We start from the raw sequence: 14,798 nt of genomic DNA, 5'->3' as shown, positions 1-14,798 counted from the left end.
CACACACACACACACACATTAACACACACCTACACATTAACACACACGCACTCACACACACTTAGACACACACACACACACACAGTCACAAACACACACACACACACACACATATATATACACACACACACACAGACACATAAACACACACACACTTAGACACACACACACACAAATATACACATAAACACACACACACAGTCATAAACACACACACATATACACATAAACACACACACATACAGTCACAAACACACACACACATACACACACACACACACACACATTAACACACACACACACACACACATTAACACACACGCACTCACACCCTTTGCGATTATTGCCATCATTTTCCACAGTCATTAGAGAAACAGTCGTTACGTTGCACCAAGCAGAATATTAATAGGCAAGTGTATAACGTAGTTATGTACGTGGTATAATATAAACAACAGGAAGCAGTAAATGCAGTAATTGAGGGCGGTTATAAACCCAGAACCACTAGCTCTGCCTGCTCGGCACTGCTGAGGAGCCGTTTATTTGTACGCTAGCACATCGAGTGGGGATCTTACTCATATTTTAACTGCATTTATTTGAGTGTGTGTGTCATACAGACTTACTGCTGTTAGCTACCTGGTATACACAGTGTACATCAGGTCATTTGGCCATTAATCGTCAGCTAGAACGCAGTGACCGCCCTGTAGCAGCCCAGTCTACTGCGCTGCTGAGGCCTGTTGATGACTTTTCTTTCCTTTTACTGTAATTCGTCACAAATTCAGGAGCCGACCGTGAAGCGTTTCTCACCCTCTGACAGAGAAACACTCTGAAGCCCGTTCCTCTCCGCCTTTGTCTGCTGAGTCCGGCCTTTGTGGTCTCGTGTCCTACTTTCCTGATGAATATGGCGTGATTCGGTGTGCTTATCGTTGTGAAGTCCCGAATAAATGCTGTCTTCGGGAAAGGTTAAAGGTCAAAAACACACTTGGTAAACTTGATTTGTCACCAGCTGAAGTGGCACATGCTGTTTCTGACGTCCATCACAGCCACACGTTAGAAACAGGGACGATATTACAACTTCACGTGAGGGACTGGTCAGGGATCCAGGAGCGCAGTAGAAACATGTCAGAAGCAAAGCACCATCCTTTTACAGACAGCTCCTTTCTGGAGGAGGCCGAGCCAGGTCATCTCCTCTCCTACAGGCCTGTAATCAGCGTATGGGGAAAAGACACACACACACACACACACACACACACACTCACACACACACACACACACACACACACACACACACACTCACACACACACACGCAGAGGAGAAAAATCAATCACACATAATGACCCAGAGGGTTGCACAGCCCCTGGTGCCCAACTTAGCTGGCCTCTGTCTTGTATAAATTCAGGCTTAAATTGTGATTTTGTTTAATAAATTCAGGCTTGAAAAAAGTTATTAAAAAAAAAGCTCAGGATTTAATTGTGATTGTCTTCTAGAATTACTGGCTTGGATTGTGACTTTTTCTGGTTTAAATTGTGATTTTTTTCTGTAAATTGAGGATTAAACTGTAATTATGTTTTATAAATTTGTGTTTTATAAATTTGCGAATAATTTCCTATAAATTCATGATTCAGTTGCAATTATCAGGTTTACATTGTGCTTTTTTACTATGAGTTCAAGCCTGAATTGTGATTTTTGTCAAATAAATTCCGGCTTATCTTGTGATTATTTTCTGTGAATTCATGTCTTTATTGTGATTTTTATTCAGTGAATTCAGATTAAAGTTCTAATTTAAAGAAATATATAAATTAAGGCTTTGCCTGTGGTTTTTACACAAATTTAGGATTAAATTGTAGTTATGTGCAATGAAATCATGATTAAATTGTGAATTTTAAGTAAATTCAGATTTAGATTGTGATGTTTATTCTATAAATTCTGGCTTGAATTGTTAATTTTAAGTAAATTCAGATTTAGATTGTGATGTTTATTCTATAAATTCTGGCTTGAATTGTTAATTTTAAGTAAATTCAGATTTAGATTGTGATGTTTATTCTATAAATTCTGGCTTGAATTGTGAATTTTAAGTAAATTCAGATTTAGATTGTGATGATTCTATAAATTCTGGCTTGAATTGTGAATTTTAAGTAAATTCAGATTTAGATTGTGATGATTCTATAAATTCTGGCTTGAATTGTGATTTTTTAAAAGTAAATTCAGATTTAGATTGTGATGATTCTATAAATTCTGGCTTGAATTGTGATTTTTTAAAAGTAAATTCAGATTTAGATTGTGATGTTTATTCTATAAATTCTGGCTTGAATTGTGATCATTTCTATGAACGAAGGCTTTTTTTGCCCCTGAAGGCCTGACGTTCCACTTTTTCTGACTTGTGGTTGTGATGTCACAGCATATGGGTGTTTGGTTGCTTCAACTACAGCTCTCTGTTATTAGGTTACGTTTTCCCTTTTAAACTGTTGCCTTGCAGCTCCTGCAGCTTTAAATTTTACGCCTGTTTAAACTGCTGTCTATAAACATTGTCTGAAGCCTGTTGCTAAAATCATAGCCAGATTTTCAAACCTGATTTTTCTTGTTCTTTTATCCGGTTGAGGTTTGGTTTCACCCTGAAAACATTGGGCTTTGTGCCTGTAACTGCGGTACGAGTGCCGTCCAGGTGCTGCTCAGGTTTAGGGAGTTTTCTCAGGCAAAGTTTATGGTTTTGTTCTGAAAGCAGGTCGAGGTTCCTGTTTCGCTGTCAGAGCGGAGGACGGCCAGACGGAAAGTGTGTTAAGCCCAGTGTTTTAGCCTAGCGTGTGCGTGTGCCTGGATTATAGCCCTGCTATGTCCACTCAACAGCAGGTTAAACCCCCCAGATTAGAAAGAGAGAGAGAGACAGAGAGAGAGAGAGAGAGAGAGAGAGAGGGGGAAAGGGAGAGTGTAAGGGAGGATGAGAGAAAGCTGCAGATGGCTGGAGAGAACAGAAGAGAGAGATTCTAGACAGTCTAGGTAAAATGTGGACTGTGTTAGAGCTGATGACAATCAGTTGTAATGATATTTCATTAATTATGTAGTTCGTATTGTTTTTGTTTGACAGTTGTGTAAATTAGACGTGCCAGTGTTCAATATTAAGCATTCACTGTGTTATTGTTAACAAATGTGATTTATTTACAGCCAAATTGTTTGACGGCTGATTTTGTTTAGCTGTTTTTATCCTGAAATTTTATCCTGACATATCCTGTGCTTGGTAAATGAGCACATGAAACACACTAGCACATTTCCAGATTCTATTAGCCAGAGTTATAACATAAATAACATTGTTTACTTTTTAACCCACAAAACTGGCAGTTTAAATCTTTAAATAAAAATTGGTTGCTTATTTAAGTGATAAATGATTTAAATGATGGCTCAGCACAATGAGTCAGGTATAATTACTCTGGAACATTTTGTTACAGGTGCAGCAGCAGCATTCAGATATTGCTTCACCGTATTTACACTACATGGTCAAAGTATGTGGACACCCCTCCCAAAGATTGAATCCAGCCACATCTATTGCTAATAGGTGTATAAAATCAAGCACATAACCATGCAATCTCAGGTCATACTGAAGAGCTCAGTAAAATTAAACTGCCAACTTTGCCAAAGTCTGTGAAATTCTGCTTGGCTAGATCTGCCCTAGACAACTGTAAGTGCTATCTCTGTGAAATTACTATTACTGTGACAGTTCAGCTACAAAGTAGACCATGCAGGCTCAGCAGGGCCTCCAAGTGCAGAAACATGTAAGTGTATTAAAATTTTGCTGGTCCTCTTTGGTATCGCTTAATCTGGGTTTGGCCTTGACCTCAAGCCCAGTCACCTTTGAGATGAACTGAAACGTTGATTATGAGCCAGGCCTTCTTTTTTTATTTATTATTGCCCCCATTTTCTACCCAATTTACTCTTTTCCAGTTCCACCCACTAGATAGGCCAATCACACAATACCACCAGCACCATCTGTTTTTGAACTGCAACGTCATTGGACAGACGAACATGCTCGGAAGAAAGCGCCAACCATTGCGTTGAGTGATGGGGGAGATGGGGGAGCCATCCTACCCACCCAGAGAGAGCGAGGCCAGTTGTGCTCTCTTGGCAGCACAGATGTCTGTAGCATGACGAGGGATCAAACTCACGATCTCCTGATGACAGAGACACTCAGGAGCCCCCACATTATGTTCACTAACAACAATTCATACCAGACATGAAGCTTTATTTGTGAGAAGGTTCCACTGTAATCAGTGTTTCAGTTCACACTGGATGCACATCTGGACGCATCTTTCAGTTTGTCAAAACACGAACCCTTGCAACCTGAAGCACAAACTCCATAGAGATCCAGTCCAGTCACTCACTCCTACTACAGCTCTCTAAACTACATTTAAAAGAATTATTTACTAAAATGTGATGATCTTAGTTGGCCTAGTAGTTGATGATTAGCTGCTGTGCTGACCTAAGGGTGTTTGCAGGCTACTGGGCATAACTTACTGTAAACTTTACTGGGAATCACAAAAGGCAGATCTGCTAATTGAGCCTCTGAGTCGGAAGCAGCGTGGAGGAGTAGTGATTGCTCACACTCGGTGTAAATTCAGGGTAAGACTGTTAATAAACAGGACTCCATAATTTGCTGTGGCACTGTACAAACTCTCATACAGTATCGTGATAATTCATTAACTGTGATACTTATCACAATATTCCCTTTTTAAAGGGGTGTAAGCCAAATGTAAACGGTTCATCCAGTTACATTTGTGTATTTAGTGTGTTTTAAAGATAATCGTACCAAAATAATCGCATCAGATCATTGCACTGATTCGAATTAGTTGGGGTGAAGTCAGAGATGTGCAGCTCTTGTTGTAGGTGGAAGAGAAGGAGCGAGGGAGGGAGGTACTGAGACAGAGCGATTGAGAAATAATGAAGAGTATGAAGGACTCTGCACCGAATGAGCGGTTAGCCTGGATTCATTAATTCAGCCATCATCCTGAATGCTGTCAGATCACCCCACACACACACACACACACACACACACACACACACACACACACACACACACACACACAGGATGCAATATTCAGCTCTGTCACTCTGGCTCTCCAGCTGGACAGCAGCCATATCGAGCCTTCAGCAGTTTAAATATGCCCAGTGAAAAATGACGAGAGAAATTTTTGTTCAGGTTTTGTTTGGAGCAGTGGGTTCATTAATAAATGTCAGTGGGAGACACACACACACACACACACACACATACATACATATTAAGTTCAAGTCATCCCAGATTTTTTGTCTGGACATTTAAACTACATCTTAATTCACCTACACATCAGTTGTACAGTAGACATTTAAGAGAGATCCGGCAATCCGATGGACAAATCTGGGCTTGGCGGTTGCCAGGAGACGGTACTTGTCTGACTGCATTGTGCTGAGTGTAAAGTTGGGTGGAGGGGGGATCATGGTGTGGTGTTGTTTTTCAGGAGTTGGGCTCGGCCCCTTAGTTCCAGTGAAAGGAGCTCTTATAGCTTCAGCACCAAGAGATTTTGGACAATTTCACGCTCCCAACTTTGTGGGAACAGTTTGGGGACGACCCCTTCCTGTTCCAACATTACTGCCCACCAGTGCACAAAGCAGGTCCATAAAGACATGGATGAGCCAGTTTGGTGTGGAAGAAATTGACTGGCCTGCACAGAGTCCTGACCTCAACCCCACAGAGCCCCTTTGGGATGAATTAGAGCGGAGACATCCGTTCGTCCAACATCAGTGTCTGACGTCACAAATGTGCTTCTGGAAGAACGGTCAAAAATTCCCATAAACACTCCTAACCCTTGTGGAAAGCCTTCCCAGAAGAGCTGAAGCTGTTATAGCTGCAAAGGGCGGGCCGACATCATATTAAACCCTATGGATGCAGAATGGGATGTCGTTCAATTTCATATGCATGCGAAGGCAGACGAGCGAATACTTTTGGCAATATAGTGTACAAATACGTACTTTTTAACTGGAAAAACATATCTAAGGTTCACAATTTGACCTTAACACTACTGCTGTACCTATGAGGGAACATTTACACGCTTTGTTCTTTGATGAATGAAGTGGAACCTTGAGTCAAGACAGGGCACATGAAGTCAGTGTAACGTAAAATATATAAATGTAATGAACTGTAGTACAATTATGTTCTCTAACTAAAGGTTCTCAAGATGTATCCTTGAGGGTACCACCCCGTGACAGTGACTACCTTTAGAACAGTTGTCTCATTCCGACAAACAGAGTGAGGCTACAGTTAGTTGTGGAATTACAACAGGAGTAAATGACCACATGTCAAACATGGTCTGACACTGAAACAGCGCCTCAAATGATGCAATGAACCAGGAACTAAAAGAACTGGCCAAGAATTTGGAAATTAGCATTGACTGGCCTTAACAGGACTGTAGCAGGACTTTGCAGGCTGATAGACCAACATAAGAGTGCAGGAATCAGTTCTGATAAACCAGGAGTTAAGCATGGGTGGTCAGTGGTCGCAGTCATAGTTAACTAATCAGAAGCAGAGAAGTACTTAGAGCATTGTGGAGCCTCCTGGACAATGTATTAGGCCAGGTAATGCTTAATGTAGCAGAGACTCAGTCTCCTTCACTAACAGTGAAGTCTAACAGCTCGGGATCTTCTGTGTGTCTCAGAGTCTTTACCTGTCCATTTATTTCTGGGACGGTTGTGAGCGCACTCTGGCTAATGTAAGCGTCTGAATGTTTAAGAAAAGAAGCCCAGTGTATAAAGATTAACCCTCTGGGGTTCACGAACACACCTGTGTGTTAAAGTCAGTGTTTCTATATCTTTTTCTCTCTGTCTTTGTGATGATCCAGCACAGAAATCCAGTTCACACCCTTCCTGAATCTGTAGAGTCGCCCTTTCCATTCCATCTTATCACAAGATCCTACGAGACTCACCTCTGGAGTTATGAGCCTATGAAGAGGGGCTGAGATACCCCTCATCTGCCTCTCACCGTTTAGAGCCGGTGGATTCATGTGTCCGTCTACATTCTGTGTGAAACTGACCAATGGATACTCAGGAAATCACTAAGGACTGACCGTCACCCCGGAAACAGTCTTCATTCAGTCCACACCGGAGACTCGTGTGAAATGGCGTCAGAGAGTTTACAGCTGCTGAAGCTTCTGCAGCGGGTTTGGAAAGTAGTGATGGAGATAACGGAGCGTTTTGATATGAAACATATCAGGATCATGTTCTATAAAGAGCCTTTAGAGGAGACTTTAAGAAGATGCTCGTAAATCGAAAAAATGACTTCAGATCACAGAGGGTTAATAAACAATATGTATTTGGAGTTGGTGAGTGTATTTTTTCAGTGTTCCTCAACGTATGTCCTGCTGTTTGACCAGAGGAAACATCAGATTCATGCATGAGTAATACAGCAGATTTGGGATTAAACCTGCTCCATTGTAAGAGGCTTAAATTGGGAGAGAAAAGGGTGTTTCTGCATGATGACTATGAGCTATGGGAAGAGTTCATGTACGGTCCCAAGCACAGAAATGACTCCCTCTGGATGGGTAAGTGCATCTCTTGAGGGAAGGGAAGTAGAGAAAGCCCAAAGTCCCAAAGATCATTGTCTGAGACACTGTATAGTTTTTGTATGTATTATAAAATGCAGAAATCGTTGATTTAGAAGGACAATTAACTTTTGATTGCAATGTAGAGACCACAGGTCATGTTATGCAGTGAAAAGTACCAGAGTCTCTACTAATATGCAGAAGTCTGGCCTATAAGACTGGGAGGAGGGTTCACACTGCGTTTTACTGAAGGTTGAAAAAACATGAGGTGCACTGCGCTGCATTTTTTTTCTTGGGGGTCTACAGTATGACAGCCCTGCTTCTAGCTACGCCTCTCCCTGTTGCTAAGCAACAACTGCATCATAACTCAGTCAGCTGTACAAGCAAGTGATCATGACGTTCTTGACCTTTGAGCTTTTTCAAATCTAGGCAGTCGTGGGCTGGAGGTTAGGGAACTGGCCCTGTGACCGGAAGGTTGCTGGTTCGATCCCCAGCACATCTTCATACATCTTTCTTCAACAAATCAGGTTTAAATTATTGACTCTTCAGACGTTTGAGTGATGAGTGGTTGGGTAATTTGATTCAAGGCTAACAGTATCTGGGGAAAACCTCTGGAAAATGGAAGGGAGGCCTTTCTTGGCCCACTGGTACCTGACAGTGTGGTTGAAAGTGGGTTTCCATGCACGTGTTCGTATGTAAGTGGGATAAAGAAACGGCCGCTTCTGTATGTGTGAGAGGGATAAAGAGCTGAGCTGGGCTTTTAACTGGAGCTCAAGGGGTTAAACTGTGGCATGTGGAGGGCTCTTACTACAGCAAAAGGGTACAAACTCTCCATTAATACCTTGATTTCAGAAGAAACAATGGATTAGCAGGTGTCTGTAAACGTGTGATGGCCATATAATGTAGGTAACACATACAAACACAGTACATATGAATATCTGAAGGCAGAGAAATGCCTAATAAAATGCTGAGGAGTAGAGCAGGGCTCAGTACATTTGCAGTAAAGCAGTGCTGGGTCAACTGGGGGAAGTAATTATAAAGAGATGAGGAGGTCAAGTCCTGCTGAAGATGCAGGTTAGAAGCCCTTCACATTTCAATCGGAGATGAGCTTACCAGCACAAAGACTCACACACAGCTCTGCTAGGTGAAGGTTGGGTGGAGTATAACATTCAAGGATGAACTTTGGGACCAAAAACTGGGCTTAGATTTGTCCACCACAATTGTCTGGACACAACTCATCTTTCAGTGTACACTCAATGAAATAAGACTGTTGTCAGGCTGCTGTACAAATATGGTACTTCAGTTTTTCAGCTATCTACACTATATGGGCAAAATTGTTGGGGCGCCTACACATCACACGTACAGGAGCTTTGATGACATCACTTTCTAAATCCATAGTCATTAGTATGGAGTTGGTCCCCTATGCAGCTGTAACAGCTTCCACAAGCTTGCTTTCTACAAGATGTTGGAGAGCCTGTGGAAATTTCATCCAGAAGAGTATTTGCGAGGTCAGACACTGATGTTGGACGAGAGGGTCTGGTTCACAATCTCCATTCTAGTTCATCCCAAAGATGTCTGATGGGGTTGAGGTCAGGACTCTGTGAGGGCCAGTCAGGTTCCTCCACACCAAACTCACCCAGTCAGGCCTTTATGGAGCTGCTTTGTGCACTGGGGATCAGTCTTGCTGGAACAGAAACGTTCTTCCCCAAACTGTTCCCACAAAATTGGAAGTGTACAATTGTCTAAAATGTCTTGTTCTGCTGAAACATTGAGATTTCCCTTCACTGGAACTAAGTGTTCTAGACCAACCCCTGAAATACAGCTCCATATCATCATCCCTCCTCCACCAAACTTTACAGCTGGCACAATGCAGTCAGACAGGTAATGTTCTCCTGGCATTCGCCAAACCCAGACTCGTCCTTCAGACTGACAGATAGAGTAGTGTGATTCATCACTACACAGAATACGTATCCATTACAGTCCAGTGGCAGCGCTGTGCAACACTGCATCCAACATTTGTCATTGTGCTTGGTGATGTAAGGTTTGCATGTAGCTGCTCGTCTATGGAAACTCAGGCCGTCAAGCTCCCAGTTTCTGTGCAGATGTTGATGCCAGAGGAGATTTGAACTCTGCAGTTATTGATCAGCAGATCGTTGGTGACTTTTATGCTTTATGCTTCTCCTTTTTTCTAGCTAGCTGATTAGACAAACTCAAAATTTATTCCCACCTGTTGGCAAGGTCTCCTCCCATCAAGTGAAGCTACCAAGCTGGGAGGGTGAAGGCAAACGGTTCGTCTGAGATGTTAAGCTCCACCTCATCTTTTCAAACTGTTGCTAGCACAGCGTCGTTGGAGCTCAACACGCTTGGAGGAGAACAATAACTGCTAATTCTTTTACATCGGCTAACAGACACCTGCATTGGCTGGCATGGTGCTGAGTGATGGGGACCACCCTACCCAGCCAGAGAAACAGAGGACAGTTATGCTTTCTTGGAATCCTGGCCATGCTTGGCTGTGGCTGATGGCTAGGTCTGACTCTTAGGGTGGGCGACTGGGAAGGCCACCCCAGACCCTTAACAGTACCAGCTTGGGCACTCATCAGTGAACTTTCATGGTTTGCACACCACACTAAGGTTGGCCGTGTTCTGGTTGGATTTTGGTGATGTTGGAGAAGCTTAGTCATTTCACTAAGATGATAAGTTCATTTATTTTCCATATTTGTTCCCCATGTTAAATTGAAACCCTGCCCACTTGAATTCTTACTCTTATGGAAGCCCACTCAAGCCCTCCAATACTACTTCAGGTCTGCTGTTTGTCAGTGCTCTTCATTTAAAAGCTGTAGATGCTCATCACAGGAAGCCCACATCACCCTGAGGTGTTTAAAAACTCATCCACATTGCTGAGGGAAGCAGAAGAGAAGCCATGAATATGGAGATGACTTTTAAGAGAGGTGTGAATATTCATGGGGTTGACACTTAGAATGTCAGATAGACCACTCACACAACCTGTAATTAACTCAGGTCTGTGGGAAAAGAAAGAATGTCACTCTGCCAGCATCTTTTTTCCAATTATCTCTGTCATTTTGCCGAGTTTGATACTGATCTAGGGGTTGGGAGGTTGAGTAAAGCGTGATGTTCGCCTTTGGAGACACTGCCTTTTTACTAGTGATGCGCAATTTGTCGTCAGCACTTTAAAATCATTATAAGTGTTGATTTCATATTATCACATATGATCAGTCTTAAAGACTGAGAGCAACTGATTAAACAAGTGGAGGCAGCTTGGAATGAAAACCTACAGCGACACCAGCCCTTTCAGATAAAATGTGACAACACTGCCACGATTCTGTGTACCTAGAACCGTAATCCATGCTAAGAACCATTTAGGGTCTTTTCTTTTTAAAATGTTGCTGAGTGACAAAGAGAACTGTGCGCTAGCTCAAGTAGTGTCTCCAAATTCATATGTGTACATGCGTGGGCTCTTTCCGGAGACCCCCTAGTGACCGCTCCACCAGCGGAATGGAAATGAACTTGGATATTTTTAATAAATATAATCAAATAAATATGTTTACCTTTAACACTGGGGTCAACTAGGACACTGTTGTTTCTCTGTGTGTGAAGTGTTGCGACTCTATGGCTGTGTTTACATGCAAAGGGTTTTGCCAATCCGATTGAGTACATTCTAATTATACACTAGATTTCCAAAAGTATTCCGTCATCCAAATAATTGAATTCAGGTGTTCCAATGGCCACAGGTGTATAAAACCAAGCCCCTAGGCCTGCAGACTGCTTCTACAAACATTAGTGAAAGAATGGGTCGCTCTCAGGAGCTCAGGAGCCTGCACAGAGTCCTGACCTGACCAAAGTCTGCACACATGCAGAACGGACTTAAACTTTCCGATAGGGAATGTAATCGGATACAGGCATTTACACGGATATTATTCCTCTGTTTAATGGATTATTTACAGGATTACCCACCTCGTGCAATCAGATAGAAACTGTATTCTGAATGGCGTCAATCAGACTAGACTATTCAGAATGAGTTGTTTACATGGAAGGATTCTATTCTGATTGAGCTATTAGTCAGATTTTCAACGGATTATTAGGATGCATGTAAAACAGGGCTACTGTTGAGGTCTTGGTGAGCACCTCCAAAACAGGTCCCTTCAAAATTGCATTTTATGGTTACTGTTAAAAAAATGGTTAAATCATGATGGGAAATTTACCACTGGAGTTTAAATTATAGCATTGCAGCCCTAAAATGCTGGTGGTTTCTCCGTTGAGACTGACCATTCATGTGTCAGATTTGGTTGTGAGCTTATTTCAGGTTATGCTTGAGCATTTTGAAACTGTGTTTTGTTGTTGCAGTGAGATTAACCGTTTGGATCTGGGGTTGGTGGTGGAGCTGTGGAATAAAGGCCTGATCTGGGACACCTTGGTGGGGACGGCCTGGATCCCCCTCGACACCGTCCGCCAAGCCGATGAGGTAAGAACCCAATCACGCCTCTCATCTGCAGCCTTTTTCCGTCTGAAATCCTTGTGAAAGTATTTCTGTGTCGGCTGCACTGGAGCTGAATGGATTTTTTTACTTTAAAGTCTCCCGCGTGTGCCCTGTTCTCATTAATAATGCAGCTACACGTGTTTAATTTATTGTAAGGTCTTTATCTATCTTTTTTCTTCCGCTCTGTGCCTCGCTCCTTCTTTCTCCTGCTAACTCTTTTTTCCTCTCCATCTGTCCGTCATATTCACATAGCATTAATTGTAATTAAGAACTACTGGCAAAGCCAGTTCCTGTTATTAAAAGCAGTGTGTCATCTTGAGTAACATAATATTGAAGATGATAAAATGAAAAACTGAGTAAAGAAAAATTCTTGTTCTGTTTTTCTGTATCTCTGTGCCTGTAGGAGGGTCCTGGGGAGTGGATCTCTTTGGATTCGGAGGTCCTCATGAAAGCAGATGAAATTTATGGCACTAAAAACCCAACACCTCACCAGGTTCTGCTGGACACTCGCTTCGAGCTGCCCTTTGGTAGGAGCACAGACTTTGTCAACACAAAGTGACCAAACATTTACTTTAGGGGCCACTCAAATGGCTCCACATTCTCCCAGCTTTCAAAACACCTGACCTTGTGCTCAATGTCCCCACATCGCAACTTCCACTTGTTTGTGTTTAGGTGGTCATTGGCGGCTGGTAAATTTCTCATGTAAGCCAGCAACATTGCTCACTGTAACACAGCGGAAGCTGAAACAGCAGAAATGCTGCTGTTTGTCATTGCGTTTAGGATTGTTGCTGCTTTCGGAGTTAGTAGATATATTTACCTTTAATTTGATGGTTAGTTTGCCACCTTGCCACCTTGTTCTGTTGTGTTGCCATGGAAACAGAGCATGTTCTGGCTGGGGAGATGTCACTGCTCTTAACCTCAGGTAACTTGCAATGTGCATGAGTCCCTTTGCATTTTTGAGTGTGACTATCTTGTTGTAGACTTTACAAATTCATTACGAATTGAGGAAATTCACAGGTTTCAGCCCCAGATGTTCCGCCCACAGAGCTATACAGGCCATCTGATGTTTATTTCATATACTGGAATTTCTAAGATACTCACTACTGTCAGAATTCTGTTGTTCACATTTACCCTCTCATTAGCTATCCACGCTTCAGTTACCCCCTCATTGGCTAGCCACGCTTCAATTACCCTCTCATTGACTATGCACACTTCAATTACCCTCTCACTGGCTATCCACGCTTCAATTACCCTCTCACTGGCTATCCACGCTTCAATTACCCTCTCACTGGCTATCCACACTTCAATTACCCTCTCACTGGCTATACACGCTTCAGTTATCCTCTCATTGGCTAGCCATGCTTCCATTACCCTCTCATTGGCTATCCACGCTTTAATTACCCTTTCATTGGCTATCCACACTTCAATTACCCTTTCATTGGCTACCCACACTTCAATTACCCTCTCATTGGCTACCCACGCTTCAATTACCCTCTCATTGGCTAGTCACGCTTCAGTTACCCTCTCATTGGCTATCCACGCTTCAGTTACCCTCTCATTGGCTATGCACACTTCAATTACCCTCTCACTGGCTATCCACGCTTCAATTACCCTCTCATTGGCTATCCACGCTTCAATTACCCTCTCATTGGCTATCCACACTTCAAATACCTTCTCACTGGCTATCCACGCTTCAATTACCCTCTCACTGGCTATCCACGCTTCAATTACCCTCTCGTTGGCTATCCACACTTCAGTTACCCTCTCGTTGGCTATCCACACTTCAATTATCCTCTCGTTGGCTGTCCACACTTCAATTATCCTCTCGTTGGCTGTCCTCGCTTCAGTTACCCTCTCGTTGGCTATCCACGCTTCAATTACCCTCTCGTTGGCTATACACACTTCAATTATCCTCTCATTGGCTATACACGCTTCAATTATCCTCTCATTGGCTATACACGCTTCAATTATCCTCTCATTGGCTATACACGCTTCAGTTATCCTCTCATTGGCTAGCCATGCTTCAGTTATCCTCTCATTGGCTAGCCATGCTTCAATTATCCTCTCATTGGCTATCCACGCTTCAATTACCCTCTCATTGGCTACCCACACTTCAATTACCCTCTCATTGGCTATACACGCTTCAATTATCCTCTCATTGGCTATACACGCTTCAGTTATCCTCTCATTGGCTATACACGCTTCAATTATCCTCTCATTGGCTATACACGCTTCAGTTATCCTCTCATTGGCTATACACGCTTCAATTACCCTCTCATTGGCTATCCACGCTTTAATTACCCTTTCATTGGCTACCCACACTTCAATTATCCTCTCATTGGCTACCCACACTTCAATTACCCTCTCATTGGCTACCCACGCTTCAGTTACCCTCTCATTGGCTACCCACGCTTCAATTACCCTTTCATTGGCTATCCACGCTTCAATTACCCTCTCATTGGCTAGTCACGCTTCAGTTACCCTCTCATTGGCTAGTCACGCTTCAGTTACCCTCTCATTGGCTATCCACACTTCAATTACCCTCTTATTGGTTACGTGCACTTTTATTTATACGCTTCGGTGTGCCAGTGTAGATCAGTTTGGCGGGGAACAAACTTTATCAAGCTAAAAACTAACTAGTCATCAGTGTCAATCCATTGCCTGCTGTGCACATCATGACAACAATGAGCAAGAGTCCCCAAATTTGAAAAAAGAGAAGTTTATGGCATCTTGTAAGAATATTTACAAA

General features: G+C 42.6%; 1 protein-coding gene across 2 annotated transcripts in view; it reads left to right on the top strand.

Moving 5' to 3' along the window:
- LOC108415385 (protein unc-13 homolog B) overlaps positions 1-14,798 on the top strand; it is a 177,711-nt gene that overhangs the window by 22,827 nt on the left and 140,086 nt on the right. For both annotated transcript variants that reach the window (XM_037531697.1, XM_037531696.1), the window contains exons 4-5: positions 11,917-12,034; positions 12,453-12,576. In XM_037531697.1, the coding sequence (XP_037387594.1) occupies positions 11,917-12,034; positions 12,453-12,576 (242 nt within the window). The remainder of the gene's footprint in view (positions 1-11,916; positions 12,035-12,452; positions 12,577-14,798) is intronic.

Source organism: Pygocentrus nattereri, chromosome 20 (assembly GCF_015220715.1).
Source record: "Pygocentrus nattereri isolate fPygNat1 chromosome 20, fPygNat1.pri, whole genome shotgun sequence".
NCBI lineage: Eukaryota > Metazoa > Chordata > Actinopteri > Characiformes > Serrasalmidae > Pygocentrus > Pygocentrus nattereri.
The sequence above is the reverse complement of the archived record's forward strand: the minus strand, read 5'-3'. Positions and strand labels throughout refer to the sequence as shown.